Source organism: Phragmites australis, chromosome 9, assembly GCF_958298935.1.
Source record: "Phragmites australis chromosome 9, lpPhrAust1.1, whole genome shotgun sequence".
Lineage (NCBI taxonomy): Eukaryota > Viridiplantae > Streptophyta > Magnoliopsida > Poales > Poaceae > Phragmites > Phragmites australis.
The window spans coordinates 32,776,117-32,797,720 of NC_084929.1; the positions used below are offsets into that span (position 1 = coordinate 32,776,117).

The 21,604-nt window shown below is 42.4% G+C and overlaps 2 protein-coding genes and 1 non-coding gene across 7 annotated transcripts; 2 read left to right on the top strand and 1 right to left on the bottom strand.

Annotated features, from left to right (window-relative positions):
• Positions 1–51: 51 nt before the first annotated feature.
• On the top strand, positions 52–13,239 carry LOC133929247 (E3 ubiquitin-protein ligase BRE1-like 1). Of its 5 annotated transcripts, none has more exons than XM_062375932.1 (21): positions 52–1,170; positions 1,508–1,691; positions 1,805–1,966; positions 6,202–6,363; positions 6,467–6,554; positions 6,906–7,130; positions 7,222–7,389; positions 7,732–7,925; positions 8,010–8,093; positions 8,251–8,370; positions 8,465–8,651; positions 8,742–8,902; positions 8,993–9,064; positions 9,218–9,294; positions 9,626–9,841; positions 10,018–10,090; positions 10,175–10,261; positions 11,943–12,080; positions 12,156–12,358; positions 12,435–12,600; positions 12,682–13,239. In XM_062375932.1, exons 3-21 carry the CDS (start codon positions 1,913–1,915, stop codon positions 12,811–12,813), a joined length of 2,607 nt encoding a protein of 868 aa, XP_062231916.1. In that variant the 5' UTR covers positions 52–1,170; positions 1,508–1,691; positions 1,805–1,912; the 3' UTR covers positions 12,814–13,239. The 5 variants fall into 5 exon arrangements, with proteins under 5 accessions (XP_062231916.1, XP_062231918.1, XP_062231917.1 ...); XM_062375934.1 differs by having other exon boundaries at positions 52–480; XM_062375933.1 differs by having other exon boundaries at positions 52–459.
• Positions 13,240–13,444: 205 nt separating this feature from the next.
• On the bottom strand, positions 13,445–13,517 carry TRNAK-CUU (transfer RNA lysine (anticodon CUU)). Its single transcript has one exon. It is a non-coding gene; the product is annotated as a tRNA-Lys (tRNA).
• A 5,373-nt stretch (positions 13,518–18,890) lies between these two features.
• LOC133929876 (uncharacterized) lies at positions 18,891–19,776 on the top strand. The gene is made up of 2 exons (XM_062376632.1): positions 18,891–19,095; positions 19,319–19,776. The coding sequence occupies exons 1-2, from the start codon at positions 19,057–19,059 to the stop codon at positions 19,727–19,729; spliced, it is 450 nt and encodes a 149-aa protein (XP_062232616.1). The 5' UTR covers positions 18,891–19,056; the 3' UTR covers positions 19,730–19,776.
• Positions 19,777–21,604: the final 1,828 nt, after the last annotated feature.

A 21,604-nucleotide genomic window follows, 5' to 3' on the forward strand; every position in this document is an offset into this window, starting at 1 on the left:
GGGGCCTGTGAACAGAGCACACAATTTAGGCATTTACGAACGTACGCAACGGTCACGTGATACGGATAAGGAAAAGACTCTCCCATCATTTTTCCCCTTCCCAATTTTTCTCCAACCCTATACCTCGCTCTCCCACCCGGCCCACTCCTACGCCGCCCGACCTGCCGGAGAGGGAGCCCGTCGTCACCTCGCGCTGCCGCCTTGCTCCGCCGCTCGTGCAAGCCTTCTCGCCCCGCCGCTCGTGCACGCCTCCTTGCTCCGCCGCTTGCTCTTACCTTCTCTCTCAGACTCGGGCTCCGCATCCGCCGGCATCCGCCGGAGGTGAGGATCCCTTGCTCCTGAGAGGTCCCAGCGCCGTCACCCCGTGCGCCGGGGACGAGCTCGAGCCGCCGCCGCGGGGCGAGCTTGTGCCACTTGCCCTCTCCGAAGGAGGGGAGCTCGTTGCTGCGCCGCACGGTGGTGCGTCGATCTCCTCCTCTGGTGCCACCACGCGCTGTGTAACCCTATTTTTTTTATTTTCTAATTTGTTTTCGAATTGAAACTAACAAATATTTCTAAATATACTTACAAGTTAGTTTATGTGCTTACTAGTTGATTGTATAGCTTATAGGTGATTCTTATATAATGTAAGTTAGTCATATTATAATTAGAAACTAATAAGCTGCACTGTTTATACGTACTTCCAATATTTTTACACCACTTACAAGCGTATACCCATGCCTATGTCCATTTATATACACTTAAAAGCGGGTCAATTACACCATGTGGTGTTGTCAAAATAGTCTTTCAGCAGAAACTTATTTGTTTGAAGTGGAAATAGACATTCTTTTTACATGACTGAAAAAAGTATATTAGTAATCAATCTGGTTTTCCGGTGGTCTGGCCTCCCACGTCGGGTTGGGATCGGCCCAAAAACTGGTTGAGGCCCACGCTAGGCTGACTCAGAGTCTCCCTCGATAAACGCCGACCGCACCGCACCTCATCTCCCACTTAATTTGGCCGCTCCGTAGCTGCCGCGAACCTCCTGCCACCGAAGAAGAAGAGCGGCAGCTCCCAGACTCTGGTGGTTTCACTGAAGAATGGCAGGCATCCAGTCACACTTCCCTTGCTGACGCGTCGATTGGACTGGACTGGTGATCCATCCCAATTTAGGGTTGTTTTCTTTCGTTGGTAAGGAAGCCTAACTTGCTTGGATGCAATTTGTTCTGGGAGATAGATCTCTTACTTGCTTTGTGAGCTATCGAATCCAAATTTTCCAAGAAAGATTGGGTGTTCAACTGAGCACCCATGCCCAACGCTAAGTCCTCCCCTGGATAGTTCAGGGAGTATAGACTGCAAGGTTGAATGAATGGAAATAAAATGAGTTAAAGTTCCAGAACAGGCCCTGAGACTGGTAGGAATAGGAAAATGCTTTTTCTATTTTTTCTATGCTAATCATGTGGCTAACGAGAACAATTAGTTAATTGTAGCTCCATCCAGTTTTTTTTTAATCCAAATCATGTGGCAGATCAAACTCTAGATCTAGCGACTCTTCCTCCCAGCGGGTTGCATATTCTTCTTATGATGACGAGGCTGGCTTAGAGGGTGCTGTTCGAGTGGATGACGAATTGTGGTGCTGAGGCCCTACAATGATTGACACCACCGCCCGCACAGGTGGAGGACATAGTTCACCTTACCCCTCTTGGTGATAGGTAAGTTGCATGATACATGTACATTTTATCATATCAGTTCGTCGAACTCACTATAAGCTCCTGTACGGCTGTACCTCTCACATAAGTGCTTTGAACTCTCTAACCATGCACAGGCATTGGTCAGAATCAGATTTTGGTGGGGCGTCTAGAGTTTGCACCCTTACTTATGTACTTTCCTTCCTCAAGCATTAATAAATCTTAGGCAATTCAAGTTCAGCTGAATGTCAACTTGCCTCCACGTCCAAGGTCCCAAAAAGCTTGCAATGTCTCGTCCGGTAAGTACAAATTGGCAGTTATTTCCTGTGGTCCTACAAGTTTTCCTACTCATACGTTTAGTGAAAATGAAAGAGTTATATATCGGACAGCCATATGCACCTTTTGTGTTTCCATGCTTTCTGCTTGGTTGGTTGGTGCATCTTATTTGATTCCTATCTGTTAGGAAAATTGAAACCAAGCACTATGATATTCTGATGTGCAATCCCTGTTATACAACTTGATGGATTACATCGACTTGTAAAGAATAGTTGCCTTCTGATATATTTGTAAACAATATTTGATATATTTGTGCACCGTTTGGTCCTTTAGAGGTTATCTGATGTTGTTACCCAAAATCCTACTTTAGATGTAATCCTAGTGAGGGCAGTGCAATCTGTTTCCCAGGTTGCGCCAGATGAGGTAACACATGATTGAAGACTTAAAGTTACCAAAAATGGAATACTTAACAAAGGCATGGAGCAATGAGGTAGAAGTAGCATTAGGCATACTTGTAAAACAAAATAATTAGGTAGGCAATCATTTGTCATAGATGGTTACCACATGATCACTAAGAAATAAACTTCATTATTACTAAGATGGCCATAATATCAACACCAGGAAATATATAATATGTCCATAAATAGTCATTTTAAGTATATAAACATTAAAATAGTCACCAAGGAACTCCTTTCTTATCTACAGACAAACAGTTGATGAAAGGTCTTTTGGTTGGATACCTTACAAGCAGCAAAATACGACGCGCAAAGCCTAGCACATGAAAAAAAATGCTAAGATCTATTGCAATTGCACAATCTAGCTACCATGCAACTATTTACCAAGCAAAATTAACATTATAAACATGAAGTTCAGTGATAAAAATCTTCTACTAGGTGACTTCAAATGGCACATATGCCTTCTTATCTTCGGAGGCTGGTGCTGCTGGCAGCCGGTTGGCAGGGCAACAGGGGCGCCTATGGACGCAATGGACCTGGAAAACACCACTTCCTATCTATCTCCCGCATGTTCCCGATAACCATAACTCTAGCCTCTCCCATGGCCTCCAATTCATCACATGTCACTTGTGGCGACTGAAACCTCCCTCGCACAAAAGCTAACCCTTCCAACCAGTTACCTATCCAATACAATGCCCAAACCCATCCAGACAACTCCCAGATCCTAGAACATGGATCACTAAAGCAATCATGAAACAAAAAATCGCAGAAAAAGATGTAGTGTGCAATTCCCCAAGGTTTGAGGGGATGTGGTTATGCGATTGAATCGTGGAGGTGTAGGAGGTAGGAGTTTGTATTAGTTTCGGTGTGTGTTTAGACTTTAGAGAGAGCAGAAGGGGAGGAGAGGAGAAGAGGACGAGGGCGAGATGAGACACAATGAGAGAAGAGAATAACACTGGTACTGTGCGAAGAGGGGATTGGAGTTATCATCAGGAAGAGTTGTCTGTGTGCTTGACCCTATGGAGTTGAGTTTGGGACGCACCGTTGCTCAACGCCCACTCAGTGTCAGCCCAGCAATGACCAGTGGTGACGGGTGACTGTTGACAATGAAGAGAATTGCACCAGGAATATGTGTGTACTTCTTTATGATTTTTGTGATTTATTTTTTCTAACTTTTTTGGTAATACTTTCTTGTAAAAGAGATGGCTAAACCATATGTTACTCTGTCTGATTCCAAATATAAGTTCAAGACTTGTGCACGGGGATTAAGATGGGTGGTATAATGACTCTCTTGTCCATCAATTATTGCAATAGTTATGGTGGTTGGCATACATTAATTAGGATTCATTTGAATAGGGGCAAAACAGGAAAATAGATGGGAAAAGGTGCCTTGAAATTGTAGGTGGACTTATATTTGTAGAATTGGGAAGGAGGCTAGATGGACTCATATTTGGAAAGAGTAAGTGCTTCAATTGGTAACTAAACTGAGTTTGGAATGGTACATGCAATCTTGCCAGCAATCAAATCTCTAAGAAGTATACATGTAGTCTTCATGTAATTTTCTCTTTGTTGTCACCACTGACCATTTATGGTCAGGTGCGGATTGGGCATTGGGCCAATTTGGCCCAGCCTTGATTCCAAGTGACAAAACCCCATCACTTTAGCCACCTCTGAGACCCCACCCATTCAGAGCCATCTCCAGCAGTACTGCTGCACCCCCTACCACAATACATACATGTCTGCTGCCCAGAGCATTCCAATATGTTGTGCGCATGCAACCTACACCAGAGGATGAGGCAAATAGAGATGCAGCAGCTAGCAACATGAGTTATTCTTACAGACATACCGTCATTGAACAATCTACTAGTTGTGATGCCAAGAAACTACCAATATATTCATCTCCGAAACTGCCAATACCATTTTGGTAGATTCTGTAATCTTCTGTCATGAACTTAGTATGTCGATTACTCCAATCATGGAGATATTCTTATGTAAATTAGACAAGAACTAGCCTAAAAGAACTAAGGCACAAGCAGTGCAATGTCAGAAACAGATAACAGATAGAAATAGTATAGTTGCATTACTTCGACTTCGAGGACCCAAACTGTCATCGGAGTAAATTATTCTGCACCAAGCCATCACCGCTGCTGCCACTCAAGAACCCTACCGCTGAGACACCATAGCCTAGTGACCAAGAATGAAATATTTAAGGCGCTCACAAGTTACAATAGCTTCCTCACAAGTTGAAAACAGCAGGAAGCAAATTCCCACCTGTGTTTTGATGTTGAAGTTAGAAAGCATATCTTATGTTTCCAACTAAAATAATACTGTGATTTATCTCACATTAGATGATAAGTGTTAGTGCACATATGTTGAAAGGTGCTATAATTTTGTCTAATATCATTGTAAGTTCATGTTAAGAAAACATATTACATTTGTGACCAAAGTACTATGATTGTTGAAGCTACACTAATTTATAAGTAGTGTTAAGGCTACATGACTGCTAAAAGGTAGTACTAGCTTTCTGATATTGATTGTAAACTCAGCTACTCTAATGCAAATTGTTGAAATTACATGATAAATTTTGACCCTAACAATTGGAGTGGGAACTCTAGCGCTCATTAGGTGAAGACTTGCACTTATGCTACGCCAACTTTGTTGTTAAGTATGTTAGGTTTTCTTTTGAACTCACTTAGTGCAGTGCTGCTAAATAACCACCACACCATGACACCTTATCCTTGACAGAGCATCTGTCTGCAAAGGGCACATGAACTAGTGCACTCTATCGGCAAAGGTTATGCTTGTGCTGGGCATGAATTGTCACTTAACTATCTAACACAACAACAACAACAACAGACTTTGTCTCAAGCAAGTTGGGGTAGGCTAGAGATGAAACCCACAAGATCGAACTAAAAAGATGATGAGAAAACAATATGAACTTCTGATTCTAGGAGATATTTGGCTTAACCAAGGACTCATCACCCCTAAACAATAGGATGTCAGCTCCAACATTTATTCTTCATAAAAATGTACCTACAGTTGTTTCCAAGCAACTTCTGAACATAGAAATAGAGAACTTCACCTATTTCCGTGTTGTTTTGTGCAATAACACTTGGCACCAAGCTCTCCGGTGATAATTTCTCATATTTGGCATGCATTCTTTGCTTCTAAGGGTGCACATATTAGAAGACTTGGGAACATTCCAGTAGCCTGGTGTAGCAGACTATTTAACCTCCCAAAACGCGTAACCTGTGTGTCCATTTTCTCCTCTAGCGAATGCAAGAGCTCCTGCCAGCAATATCACCAGCAAGATTAATGTATTTCTTAGCATTCAAACTTGGGATCTGTAGCTAATTTCATCTCATACACAGCAAATCGAAATAATAGATAGTTAGCACTCGCTTGTTCAGTGAAACCATTTCTGATGAAATCTTGAAAAAGTTACAAAATTCTTAAAGAAGCACACCTGTAATCCTGGTGCAATTTTCTCTTTGTTGTCAGCACTCACCATTGCGGGGTTGATGTAGTGGGCAATGCTGAGATGGTGAGACCCAATTTTAATTCCATGAGGGGAGCATATAGGTGTCTCTTCTGAATGATAACTACACCCCTCTCATAATACCACTGTTATTCCTTTATCTCATGGCATATTTGCTTTTCTTGAAGTTTGAACATTAAAGGTGTTAAATGTTTGTCTATGCTTTCCTGTTTGCACTGGAAGTACTATGACATATTTTAATCCAATTCTAGTCTTTAGTTTATAATTGTGCTGCATTGCCATCTTATAATTTCTTAATTGGCAGCTTGATTTTGCTGTACTTAAATACAAAAATCAAAAGCTTGCGGAACAACTGGAAGTCCACAAATTCGAGTTCCGTGCCCTCGAGAGTAAATTCAATGATTTAAAAGAGAAGCAGAGGGCACATAATGAGACACTTGTCCTGGTCAAAAGTTCTTGGGAGCAAGTAAGTTATTCTAACCTTGTGCATGTTACCATAGAACATACATACATAAATACATGCATACATACATTATAGCTGCTCTGCTGAAATTCTTTTATTCAAACAGCTTGTAGCAGATCTCATGTCAATTTCTGTTTGCATAAGTGAATCTCTGCATTCAGACTGCGGTACAGGGCACAGCAATGTACGAAAGGGTATGAAGCCGTACTTTATGTATTACAAATATATTGGAACTGGTGTTGTTCTAGAATCATACGTGGAGGAGTGAATAATTCTTTGATTTTGTTAGCTTGTATACTTTCTTCTAATGAAGCAATGATCTAGCAGTGTTTGTGGTTCATTTATCTTTCAAAAGTAATTTTGTGCCAAAGTTTTGCATGCTTGGCGGCAGAGCTTGCTGTTTTCAGTTGATGATTGTTAGCTACTAAATTATTTCTCCAAATAGCATAGTAACTAGATACCCTTTGCTATTTTATGTTGTCTACTCTTCATGTTTCTTAATTTTTCATTTAGTCCTTTATATACATATAAATCTTGCTTGTCAGATGGTACATGCATGCCCATTGAAAGGGATTTTTTTAGAAGATTTTTGGAGGCTGGTGCTACAGAAAGTTCAGGTTGTGCTCCCAGTTGCAATATGGGAAATGATGTCCCTCCAGAACAATCATCAATGGTTAATGTTCTGCGGAAGATCTTACTTCCATCAAGTGATCTGTGGCATTCAATTAACGAGTTTGCTTCTGCCGCTCTCACTAAGTTGCCAGAAAATGGTTTGTTTGAGTCCATATTTTCTGTTGTAGTGTAGTTTTCACATGTCATTTATGTTATGCTAAAAGTTTCCTTATTGCTCATGTACTCTAGAACACAGCAGGCAACTGCACAGTGCTACCAGTGACGTGTTATCCAAGCTTAATAAGGTGTTACAGGCAGTAGATAATCTTCACTTTAAACACATGCAGTTAGCAGAGAACTATCAAAAACAAAGAGATTCGAGTGCCTCGAACAGGGCTGAACAGAAACGCCTGAAAGGTATTTTGTATTCTTTTTGTAGATGATTGAGTTAATCTTTTGAGGGGCTCCAAACTCGAATAATATTTATGTCCTTAACCGAAAGTAGTTCAGCAATATTTAAAGTTCTATTCTGTACCTTTGAATTGTCAAACAAGTTAATAATTAGCCGAAATCAGTCAAGAAAGCCTTGTGGCAATAATTTGTTGTGACATTGCCAGCTACTATTTTCCTTGCAGTGCCACTGCCATCACCTGACATACCAATATTGTATATTTTGTTCTACTATTTGTACCTAGCAGTCGTCTAGAACCAATGTAAAAGTAGTAAAACTAACTCAGGCATTTTATGTATTTTATCAAGAGGAGTGGACCAGTGCTGTTGCCAAGTTGGAAGAAATCAAGCACAAACTGGCAGCACTGAAAGCACAGGGAGACAGTAAGCAAGGGACTCCGATTCTTGTTCCTACACTGGGAAATAAAAATGCAACTGGAGATAAAGTCAGAGATAAACAAAGGGAACTGCAAGATCTTGAAGCTACCCACAAGGAGTTAACGGTAATAGCAAGTTCGTATTTTTAGAGCTCAAACTATTGTCTAGATGTGTATGAACTTAAGTTTGACACACACTATTATAAGCAGGAATTAATTTCAAAGCGTTTGGAGGAAATTAGGAGACTGCATAAAGAGAGAATTGGAATTTTGAACAAGTTAGCGACTTTTCAGGTTTGTTGAACTAAATTTACCTGATCAAGCTCAGAATGCACAATTGCTTTGTAGTTTTGGGCTCCCATGCTTGACTTTTATTGCGTGGTTGAGGGTTAGACCTTTAATATCAAGTCCTGTATGACCTATTTTATACTTCTTTTTTTGTTATTCCCAGAATATATTGACGGATTTCAAAAGCATCTGTTCTTCCAAAGCTTTTCAGCTTGTTAATGACCAACTTCAGAAGTCACAAGTAGAATTGGATCACTACCAAACATTATTAGAGAAATTACAGGTGGTTACTGGTCATTGGATTTATATGGCTGTATAGCAGAAGTGTCTCCCTAAAAGATTTTGTCTTCGGTTAACTTCTACTTGCCATGTTTCAGGTTGACATGGATAGCTCTGTTTGGCAAGAAAAGCAATTTAATCTAAAAGTTGATCTGGCTGAAATTCCCCATAAGGTTTCTGCATACCACGTGTCTAGAATTGCTGATCTCGAAAAGGATGTGCAGAAATTATGCAATGAAAAGAATATGCTGGTGCTGAAACTTGAAGAGGCTTCAAGAGAACCTGGTGCTGTAATTACTGCAGAGCTTGCTTGAAATACTATTCCATCCGTTCTCTGTTTAAAACAGGTAATAATGAATGTTTTGGAACTGTCAGGTCGGAACCAAGTTATCTCAGAATTTAAAGCTCTGGTGTCATCACTACCGAGGGATATGGATGCCATGCAAAGGGAATTGTCCAAACACAAGGATGCTTCTTTAGAGTTGCACTCTTTGCGAGCAGAAGTTCATTCACTTTCTAGTATCCTGACCAGAAAGGTAAATTTCATGTTGTTGGCTTGCCTAATCAGTTGGTAAGTGTTATGACATTGATTTGCCGATGGGTCACTTTTATATTTTGTTTTATAGGAACACAAAATTGAAGAAACATCATCTATATCTGCTCGTGTTGGATCTGATATAAGCCAACTTCGATCTGTGGTAATTTTTTTGCTAATGGTTTGATGTATACCTTATTACCTTCAAAACTATTTAATATTTTCTGTAGTGATCAAAGAAGGTGCGGTGGTTTAGCTACTGCAGATTTGTTTATGTCAGCGATGTTTACTAACATATCAAAATAACATACCGCAGGTTCATGATCTGAGGGAAAATACACAGGAGCTTAAGCTGTTTGTGGAATTGTATAAGCATGAGTCCACTGATTCCAGGTAGGTTCATCTTTTTTAAAAAATCACCACTCAACATAGTGCAACTTCTAAGAGTTAACATTTCTGGAGAGGGGACTTCTTTTATATGAAAAGTATTGAATTTAATGCTATTGTTGCAAGTTACTTCTTGTTTATGGCATAATATCTCTTGTAGTTCATTCCTGACTCTCATTGGCCCATGTCTCACATTGGCTGTTGTAATTCGTGATTCTTTTTTTATTCGATGATTCTCCTGTTTTCCTGTTTTTAATGATGGAAAAAAGCTTATTTAGCATTTCAACTATCAAGTTCATTTATATTGTGGGAAAGAACTTCTGCTATATTTACATAGCCTGTTACACTTTTGTGGCAGACAGCTGTTGGAATCCAGACATAGGGAGCTCTGTGAATGGGCTCGAGTCCACATCCTCAAATTTTCCCTTGATGAAAGTAAACTAGAGCAGCGTGTAATTGCAGCCAATGAAGCTGAAGCAATGTCTCAGCAGAGACTAGCAACTGCTGAAGCTGAAATTGCTGAATTAGGGCAGAAGCTGGAGACTTCTAGAAGGTATCTCATTCATGCGTCTGTAGACTGTTCCTGCTAGTTGTTAGAAATGCAATCAGAAAAGAAAATTTATTTCTACTTTTTATACTGAGTGGGCTCAAGACTGTTGAAATAGAATGGAAGACATGTTTTCTTTTATAACGTAAAGTGATATCAAGTGCTGGATTTCTATGGCTCAGAGATCTAGTGAGACTATCTGATATACTGAAGTCTAAACATGAAGAGTGTGAAGCTTATTTGTTGGAGATTGAGGTGTGGACCATCTTCATGTATACCATTTGGGCATGGTTATCAATATAATATTTTGAGGTCTCAAGTTTTTACTTGCTATTCCAGAGTATTGGCCATGCATACGAAGACATACAGACACAAAATCAACAATTGCTACAGCAAATCATTGAAAGAGATGATCATAATACCAAGGTGATGATTCAATGAACTGATTTAAGCAATTACTCTGTGTAGATGTGGCTTCCTCTTCAGCATTATTGTTTATGACTCCTGTCTTATTTTACTTAAATCCATAGCCCCGTAAGAAGAGGTTCCGGTTGCCATCCCACCAAGTCAATTTGCGCAATTCACATCCATTTTTTTGTGCCGTGTCGACCCATGTCCCTATGGCTGGCCTGGTGTCCAGTTCATTTCCTGCCATTTCCTGCCACCTAAAACAGTGAGAGAAACAATTTAGGAGAGGATCTAGAGGAAGAATAAGGAGAGGATCTGGAGGACAAGGGCTCAACATGGCTAGGGAGAACCACTGGGTGGGTTAGGTCTCACCATAACTACAGATTGAAATGCTGTAGGTTATCATTGTGCAATGCAATGGTGCACGAGGTACTTTTGGACCTAGGGTTACCAAGGGTCCTGAGAAAAAAATAATAATATAAATCATTACTTAACTTTTATGCAGATAATCTGTTTAAGATGTCTTAGCATGTAACCACCAAGAGATGGTAAGGTGTCATAGTTGAGTTAGTTATGTCGTGATCCTAAATTTTAGGGGTGGAAATGGTTCGGAAACGATCAGTAAAGGCCTAAACCACTTTTACTTTCACATGTTCTCGGAAGTGGAGCCGAAAACGATAATACTGGAAACGGATACGGCATCGGTCCTATGGGAAAATCGGAAACGATGTTGGAATAGAAACATGCCGGTATCGATCGGGAATCAATAATTCAGAATGGAAAACACCAAACAATAGTGCTAGGTGCTAGCACCATAACATAGGAATATATGATGGCATCTCACAAGTCTTACATGACACATCTCATAAGACAAACAACAAGAAGCGTTCCATAAGACAAGTACAATTTAAATGTCTAATACAAACGATTAAGTCCACCCTGCATGATGTATAATCTACCAGTACTAGTGCTGGAAGCCTGGAACACACAAGATGTTAAACAGGCACATGCATATACTAATGATTTACCTCAAGCATCAGAATGTTTCTCTCAAAAGTTAGGGAACAGCACTAACAAAGAAAATTATGTTTGAAAATGACATCCCTAGAGGGTTTGGATGAGGTGTGGCAACCGGCGAGGGGAACGAGACGGACGAATGAGAGATTGAGAGCGACAGCTCTTCGTCACTGCGATACGAGAGAGGAATTGAGGAGGGTCGGGCGTTTCCGGCCGTCGGGACTCAGGAGCAGCTGGGCCTGTTGGGTCACGCTGAGATGAGTATGGACTGGGGAAAACGGGAATTACTGGCGGTAATTACCGGCCCAAAATGGGAAAACTTGGAAACGATAGGTAAATCCCAAAATCGTTTTGTTTCTGTGTACTTCTCATTTTCGTTTTATCAGAATATCGTTTTTGGCTGCTTCGGTCGGAAGACCTCAAAAATGAGCTCCGGTAAAATGAGATTTACTGTTTTTGTTTTCATCCCTACTAAATTTAGTGTGATAATCTCTTGGAGTTGTACTGATAGTGATGCTTGGTTACTTACGATGTATTGAGTGAGGTTGAGCAAATTGCATTGAGCATTTCAATCCATTTGGGGGTTAGACGTAGATGCATTTGAACATATCAAGCTGTAAGCATGATACAATTTTTCAGTAGTTAGTGAAGTGACATCTTAGTTACTGAATTGCTACTGCAGCTTTTCATGGAGGGTGTTAAAGCTAAACAGTCGCATGATGCTTTGCATTCGGAAGTGCGGTCCTTGCATATAAATGTGCACCAGGCAAGCACTTTGATGGATCTGTACAACCAGAAAATTGTCCGCTTAGAGGACCAGGTTGGTGGGACATTAATGTTGTAATGTTATACTATTCTGGCCGGAGAGCTGATATTTTTCGTTATCAATTTCCAGCTAAGAGTCTGGTCAGAGAGAGCCAGGAGGCTGGCAGAGGATGGATCACAGCAATCTATTTCATTAGGCAATTTTCAAAGAAAGCTGGTGGGTATACATGGAGAGGCTCCAAAGCTCAGGCAGTCGATGGATGGAATACAAGCAAAGGTCGGAAGCAATCGACTGGAAGTTGCTGAACTCCTTATAGAACTAGAGAAGGAGAGGTGGCCGATACAAACATCCTCTTCTCTGTAAGCAATTAATTTCTTAATATTTTATCTAACAGAAGTTATGGTCCAGGTATAGTAAGAAGAGAATAGAGGATGACTTAGATCTGATGTCAAGTAAAGTCAGTTCTCTTAGAGCTAAGACTGATAAATCAGCACTCCTGGAAAAGCTTCACCATGAGGTCAGGGAGTACAGGGGAATTTTGAAGTGTGGTGTCTGTCATGATAGGCAGAAAGAGGTAGCGTTCTTGATTCATTCATGACACTCTTGACAATGAACAATGTGCATTTAATCTAATGACAATCTTTTCTGATTGTAGGTTGTGATTGCCAAGTGTTACCATCTCTTCTGTAATCAGTGCATACAGAAGTCACTCGGTAACCGTCAGAAGAGGTGTCCATCCTGTGGACTAAGCTTTGGGGTTAACGATGTGAAACCTATCTATATATGAAACGCAGGCATCTAGGTCAAGCTGCTTTGGTGCTTACTAATTGCTGATATCCGCTAGATGACCATGGTGGTTCAGTCGAAGATGTAGCATAAGCTTTTGCGTGTACAACCGAACATGTAATGCTACATGTTATTGCAGGTGCCCATGCTGGCATAATAATGCCAGTGTTGCTTCATGCACCTTTTGTAAAGTCTGTTTGCCCTGCCCAAGCAATTAGAATAGTCTGACCGTATTATGACTCAGTTGTTTCGGGAAAAAGATCCAACACATGGGAATTAGTGCTTCCCGCCATAGCGAGCAATGTACAATATATAGCTTTAGTTAGCCTCATTGATGTAGCTGACAATAAGATTGTAGTTTTTTTGGACTGGTCTCCAGTTTGTACATTTCAGGAGATTGGCAATAGTGAGATTTCAGTTGGATGCATTGTTTGCTGAGCACTTGAACAAGTGAACCTGTACTTGAGCTTCGGTTTTCTTTGTTTGGCAGCCATGCCTGGTAATAACAGTCGGTTGGCACTTGGCATGGCCAAGCGTCGCACGGAGTGCATGGGCGGGGAAGGCAGTGGCAAATTGGCAGTTCGGGTTCGTGCCGGCAGGAGTGGACGCATGAGGAAAAAAAAAGAAAAGAACGCCCACCGTGGGGCTCGAACCCACGACCACAAGGTTAAGAGCCTTGCGCTCTACCGACTGAGCTAGACGGGCCTTGCGAACGTGATGCTCGATAATACATAAAACTGTTTCGGCCATTTAACGCTGTTGAGTGCAGACGTGCAGTACAACCTAGTGACACAATCAATCAATGCGAGCCGACAAGGAAGCTGCACCTGGGCTTCGAACGGTTTGGACCATTTTGACGAAAATGCGTGCGAAACCGTGGTTGTAAACACAAAATAATGGGACATGTAAAACTTTGTCCACCATTTTTTTTTCAAATATTTTTGTGCTGATACTTTTTTTGTTGAAAAAAGTTCGTGTTGAAAATTTTGTCGAGAATGTTTATGCTGAAAAAATTTATGGAAAACTTTCCAAAAAAGGAAAGTTGCGGCCAATTTTTTTCCAAAAGTGGATTTTTTTTTTTTGTTGCTATTGGAAAGTTTCTCGTTCCTCTGCTCACACGCGCGTGGAATAGTTCTGCCCCTTGTGCAGCCTACAGGTCACCCTGTATAATCCAAATTAAGGCAGAGGAATTCTCAGAGATCTTCAGAAAACTTCTATAGATGGAAGGATTGTTTCAGGAGACAGTCTATGCTCATACTCACAGAATGAACCCTTCTCTCAAATTGTTGTTCTTAGCCTGGTTGCAGAATATTTGTTAATGCTTTCTCTTTCGTTCTTTCTTTTCTCCCCCCTTTTTTCCCCCTTCTTTTATATATGCTCTCGTCTTTTAATAAAAGCTGTGCAGTAGGGGGTTTTCCTCACTGTTTTCCGTTAAAAAGAAGGCAGAGGAATACTCCAGTTGTTACTCCGGAGTCCGGACTACGGGAAGGGGAACACCAAGATCGGATTTCTCCTCCCAGCAACGGGAGATGGATGCACGCCAGGTTAGTCAGATCAGACAGCAGCGAGAGAGCCTTTCACCGAAGCCAGATCCATTCGGGTGGCCGAAACGGGACTTCACATGGAGACACGGACGTGCCGCGGCGCCCTTGGGTTCCGGAGACGGCGGCAAGTCGGCAGCGGCCAGCACGCAAAGCCAAAGCCCAAGCGGCCGCGTTCCGCTCTGTTTCGCCTGGCTCGCTAACTTTTGGACCGACGTTCCTCACCGGCAGCCAGGCCGCAGCTTGCGAAGGGTGGCGCAGGCGCGCAGCGTCCGACCCTGAGCATGCGCGGATATGCGCCGGCGTGCACGGGCGCGTGCGCGGGCCTTATCACCGGGGCCTGCGGCGCTTGGGGTTGGGCCCGGCGGAGGCACACTGGCGCACTGCCCCCGGCGTCCGGTGAGAACCCCACGAGCTGCGCACACAGCTAGCAGGCTACGTTCGCGGTAGCTTTCCCGTGCCGTGCGCCCGTGACGCCATTAATTGTCCGGTGTAGGGACGGCAACGGGACCAATTTTTATTAAAAGTGTTTTCATATCTACATACTCATCACTACTCCCTCTAATTTCAAATGTACGTCATTTTAGTCTCTCAATTATTCTTTAAATATAAATTATTCTCAAACTTCTATGCATTTTTCTCTCTCTTTTATTCTCTTCTTACTCTTATTTAATAAATACTATCACTTTCATAAATGAATGAGTTATCTTTTTCAATGCAGAATAAATAAGATGTAACAAGGTCATTTGATCTACTTTCTTAATCTTTGGGCATAAGTCTAAAACGACTTATATTTGCAATCGGAGGAAGTATTTAATTGTTAGGAGAAGTTTTCTCTTATTCATGTCGTTATGGAGAATTTTATGAGAACCGTGTTCCGAATGAGAATATAAAATTGAATTATAATTGATTATTTTTATATATTAAGAATATGTTTGCAGTATAAATAAATAATCTATTGATATATATATGGTTAATTAATACAATATGAGTTAAATTTTGTAGGTTAGATAAGAAAGGTAAGAGTAATTTATTATTTTCTCTATGTAAAGTAATGTTCATATATTTATAGATTAAAAAATATATACGTGTGATATGGGGATATAGCAGTGAGCGAGGACGAAGAAAGTTCTCCCGTTCGTGTCCCAGCCCTATACGGGAATCAAATTTTCCCATACTCATTCCTTAATAAGAAAATTCCCCATAAATTATTAGAGAACAAAATCCTATTGCCATCCCTAATCCGGTGCCTGCGTATCCAACTATCCAAGACACCAGCGAAGTGTTCACTGAACCCGGAGCGCTGCATGCGTGAGTTCTCGAGCTGATGATCTGCTTCTGGATTCTTCAGTTACGGCAGTGGAAGCAAGCTGAACCAAACCGCAGAGATTGCTTGAAAAACTCTCTAACCATGAACAGTTTCGTTTGATCAGCCCACCCTATCAATTCTTCGTGATGATTCAAGGACCGGTTTCGACGAATTTTCTTTCATTCAAATGCGATCTCGACGATTTTGAGGGCGAAAGAAGCAGAAATTTATGCGCAGAAAGTGTCACCATCATTCTTCTTCTTCGCAAATATGTCAAAAAAGCTGGCCCATGTTTCGGTTCAGGAAGGGACTAGAGGCCCACGTGAAGTTGCTAACAATCATTCGGTCTACACACTGGCTGCTGCTACATTTGGCCCAGCACAAAAGGCCCGTTAGTGAATTATCTTGGCGGTTTTATCTTTGCTGTGGCTTTTGGGGGCAGTGAACGGAGCGCGCCAATTACTGACAGTGGTTTTTTCCTTACCGTGGAGTTGTAGCCTCATTGTAGGTGAGGGAAATATTAGATATCTCATGATGCTTTAGAGAAAGAGGGAAAAGTGAGTGTAAGGAGATCTATATTTGTCACCAGCTATATCTCGTGAATCTCTCCTCTACTTTTATATCTTGTACTAGGAAACAAGAGGTGATCTCATACCTACACATGTAGCATAATGTCTATTTATAACAAACACTTATAAGTGAGCCTTACAATTATCAGATTGACATGATCAATATCATAACATATGCATACACCTATCGTTTAAAAAATGTTTTATAGATAATTGCATTGTCTCACCCACTTAGAAACTAAAATTGGTTCATTTTTGTCTTACCATTGATTCGATAAAATCTTGAATAGATTATAGCAACTCATACATATAACTACTAGGAGAGCTACCTTTTAGGGCTATCAATATACCATGGGCGCTATGTTGGAAAGATTGTAAGTTTTATCAGAAGTGGTTTTGCTTATGACTCGTGTACTTCGGATGTCAATGTGACTTTTATGTGTTCTGTTTCATTTTGCTTTGTAGTTTTCTAGCCTCTATCTTGTATATAAGTCTGGACCCAGAAATAGTTAGCATTGAGTATGACAAAATGATATATAGAGTTGAACAAATAGGAAGGCATAACCTAAATATTATTTAAAAATACGTACACATATAATTTTAAAAATTGCACCACAATATCTAAATTTTAAGTATACTTTGCTACTTTATCTCATTAGAGTAATTGCGAAGCTGTTGTTGAAGTAATGGACTGATCACCTATATGTCTCCGTACACATAGCTGGCCGTCTAATTTCTATTAATTATTGTTTTCCTTAGCTATTGTTAAGGACCAGTCATGTTTTATAACTTCCCCAGGTGTTTAAATCTGTGACAGAAAAATCAAATCAGAACGTTGTGTATTTCGCACAAAAAAAAAAACCCACGTTGTGTACTAGTAGCAACATCTCTCCAAACTTATTTGATCCTTTTTTTCTATCTCCACATTGAGGAATGCTTCGTAGGACAGAGAGACCATAAGCAACATCTATGGCTTTCCCTTCAAAATTCTTCTCTCCATATTGAGGAGTGTTTGTACAGATTATTTACCAAATAACAATGCAAATATAAAAAAATGTTCATATGCAAATGGCAAATTAACTACTTCAAAATTTCTGCAAATATTTAAAAAAACATCGAATAAGAGTCAAGGTTAGTTGATATTCCCAAAAGTAGCATTTATCTCTATCGATATAATATATCCTCCATATATATTCGAAAGCTTAAAATCATTCATATATACACATAGTTTTAGTAATCTCTCCAATGAAAACCACGTATTTTTGTCAATTAGTCGTATGAATCCTGAAGTTAATCTGACAAAATTAACTGAGTGAATGCAGTGAGAAGGGCGGTGTGGTTATATATAGGGAGGTAAACCCTAGCGATTAAGGAATATGAATCGAATTGTATAGTCATTGCATTTTCTTTCTCTTATTTTTTTAAAAAGATCATATGCATACCTATGAGTCTTTACATGAAAGATCGTGCTCCTTCAATACATTATGAAATAGTACAAGCAAAAAAGGGCACAGCATTCCTGAAAAAACTGAACAGATTTTCCTGAAAAACTGAAAAAAAAAACTTAATTATGATATATGGTTGGTGTTTCTGCACTCGTGCATGTACAGCCACCCGTGTGTACGTTCAGCTTGTTTTTCTCATTCTTCATGCCTTGCCATGTGATCCCCAAGGACGGATGTTGTTGGCGGCGGTACATACGCGTATGCTTTCCCTGTTGCTCCTTGCTGAATGGTGTGATCTGCATACAACGGTATTCGTACCCGTGCAACACAACCAGGACAGAATCATCTCTGCTACTGAAGTTACCAGTTTGCAGGAGCTGGGAGGCTGGGAGCTCCACTTGGGACACTAGCTTTGAGCCTCTGACACTCAGAGCTTCTGGGTGCTCCTGCTTGCTAGCTCTTCGTAAGTCAGTCTGTCACCCTGCGCCGGGCGAAAGCTTCGTCGTCTCGGCGAGGCACAGACGAACGAGGACGACCGGTCGAGTGATCTGAAAAAGGAAAAGAAAAGAAACGAACAAAAAAAAAGTGACTCGTCATCCTGCAGGAGATCAGGTTAGGCGGTGGAGCTCTGTCATGGCAGAACTCCGCCGCCGATGAGCATCCCGTGAGCCGCTCACAGGCGCGCGGGGCGCGATTTCGACAACCCACTGCTCGATCCACGTATCTGGCCGCCATGCTTGCTTGCGCATGCCTGCAAATGGCAGCACACTTACATGTAAATGATGGAAATGCAGACAGTGGATTGGAATATAGCCTGGGGCTCACTCCACTAAACAGTTGCGGTAACTGACGAGAAAGAGATTAAAGCAGGCTCCAAATGTCTGCAGCTGATCAATCCCAGCTCACATCTGGCAGCTCGGAAAGACCTAGATAGAGCACCGTGGCCGTGCACTTTTCTGGCAGATTAACAGAGCTGCAAGTTTCTGCCAGAGAGAGAGAGAGAGAGAGAGAGAGAGAGATTGAACAGGATATTTCGATCCCGTGGAAAAGAGACGGTCACTTTTCGGGTAACAATTGCCTGGCCCAAGTTGCTCCATGGTCAGGAGGTTCCTCCCCTTTTGCGCCGCACCCGCGCGTTCAGGATTTTCGCTTTCCAGGAGATGGATTTCACTGCGATTCTGTGGGCGGGACCAACCCCGCCGCCGGCATGCACGGCGCCTATAAATAGGCCCCCCGGGGGAGGCCCTCGCTAGCCACAGCCAGCCCGTGTGCAGAAGTGACCGACTGATAGATCAGGGCTAACTACTTGATTAGCAGCAGCAGACCGTGCGCGTAAAAGCTGGTTACCGAAGGTTCGAGAGAGACCGTCGGTTGGCCGTAATGCCGTGGCGTCTAGCTAGACAGACAGAAACCCCCACGGTAAAATGACACCTGATCTACTCGATCTTACTCCTACCTCCTACCATGGTTATGCTTTCTATCGATCGACCAACGCGACCATATACGTGAATGTTTCCATGTGCACGAACACGACATGGACTACCTAGCTACCTGCTCGATGTTTACACGCGGATTTATGCATGATCAGTAGCCAGAGAGCGAATTGAATTTGTACTGACCTGCACGACGTGCTTTTTTGCAGCGGTCGAGCTCGGACGGCGGCGGGGAATCGGTGGACGGGGAGGCCCGGAGCGTGCGGTGCGAGTGCTGCGGCATGGCGGAGGAGTGCACGCCCACGTACATCGGGCGCGTGCGGGAGCGGTTCCAGGGGAAGTGGGTGTGCGGGCTGTGCGCCGAGGCCGTCAAGGAGCGGCAGGCGCGGGAGCCGGCGCTCACCGTGGGCGCCGCCGTGGAGGCGCACGCGTCGCTGTGCGAGCACTTCAACACCACCGTGCGGCTCAACCCCAAGCTCTCCCTCGCCAGCTCCATGCGCGACATCGCGCGCAAGAGCTGCCAGCACCGGAGCAGCGGTGCCGCCACCGCAACCCCTCCATCCGCCTGCGGCGGCGACAAGCTGAGCCGCGCCGCCAGCTGCGCGCTGCCGTACGTCTGACACATGCATGGACGCGCGGCTCCCGATCTGATCGCCAACGATTTACACAGCCTCACACAGCAGCATGAGCGCGTTAGCTCGACGGCATGCGCACTACTGCTCTCCGTGATATATATATATACACTGACACGCGACGTACGTGCATGTATATGTTGCGTAGGCCATGCATGTAGCTGGTACGTACTGTAGTTGCAACTGATGTTGCGTCTACTATTAATTCGAAAGGTATTTATGCGTGATACATAGCAGCACACTCACTATGTTGTATACATGGGCAGTACTATTTCTATTAGTCCATACGCTGCCAGTACGTGTGTGTGTATATATATGTTCAATTGGGTTTCTTGTGCAGGTATTGTGCTTGTGATGTACGCTGTACCCTGTTCATATGATCTGTGCCGTTTCTGTCGTTTAGATCATGCCTGGTCCATGATGTATGTTACTATGTACCTGCGCGAAGTCGGCAATTAAACCATGCACGCGCGGATGGTTCCCCAGCAACAATTGTGCGTGCATACTACACTGCAGATCAGCATGGCCTCTGGTTCGGGAACAGTCCCGGGTTGCGTTTGGTTGGTGAGAAGCGACCTGCCTTGTTAGGGAACCTAGGTGGAATTTTTCAGGATGGTTAACATGGGGTTTTGGTTGGTTGTTACACAAATTAATTTGTGTAATTGTTACATAATAAAATTTCTGGTGGATTGGCGGTCTCTGCCCACGTTGTGTGCAGTGATGAATGTAAAGAAGTCATGTAGGAGAGGTTCATTTACTTCTCTTTTCATCTTTCTCCCCCTCTCTCTCATCCATGACAAACCTCCAACGGGCTTCTATTACTTACCAAGCAGTAAGGGGGCAGGCTCTAATGAATTTTCATTGCTTATGAAGTAGGAAGGGGGCTGGTGCCCCTAGCCCCCCTAGATGTGCGTCCATACTACACTGCATATTCAAATCAACATGACCTCTGGTTTGGTTTTTTACACATCCCTGTAGAATATAGTTGCAGTATCTATTTATATGCAAATATACACCTCTTCTCCTACACACGCACACTCACTCGCACCCATACATATATATATAGATCTATAATTACACGTAGCTTATAAGATCGTGTTCCTAAGGGAATCGGTGGAACCAATCAAAATTTCATAGGTGATGAGCACGTCACATTTTTCTGGTGACATCACGTGTGAGAGACAACAGAAGTATGAGCAAGCGCCGGTGAGACACAAGCGTAGCGAACCATCGCTCTTACCACCGGGCTAGCAACCCGTTCTCAGGTTTTCTTTAGGGCCCCGTTCTCAGGTTGCGTTTGGCTGGTCAGAAGCGACCTGCCGTGTCAGAAAACTGGCCGTGGATTGGCGGCCTCAAGCCCGGCCCTGTATGGCTCTGTTCGGAGGTTTAGGCTGAGTTGGGCTCGAAATGACTAACTGGGTCGGGCTACTTTTGGGCTAAACTTTTCCTCCAGTAATTACACCTCCTTGTACAACTGTAGTGGGTTAATTTACCGCGGTGAAGTCCTGTCCGGAAAAATGGAAAAACCTAAGGAAAGCATAGTAGAATTCCATGGAAATTCATGACCCCGTAACAAAACACAGTAGATGTGTATTTTTTTTTTAAACAGAACAGTAGGTGTGTATTTATAGTTCATATGCAACAATAGATAAATCTCGGAGGAAAACATGTCTTGGAGAGAGAGAGATAGAGAGAGAGAGAGAGAGAGAGAGAGAGAGAGAGAGAGAGAGAGAGAGAGAGAGAGAGAGAGAGAGAGAGAGAGAGAGAGGTCATCAAACTTTTTACACGGAAATGAATATGAAGTTTACGCTCGTGTTTAGAATACTCGGAAGTTCGAGTAAAGGAAAGTTTCAATCATCCAAT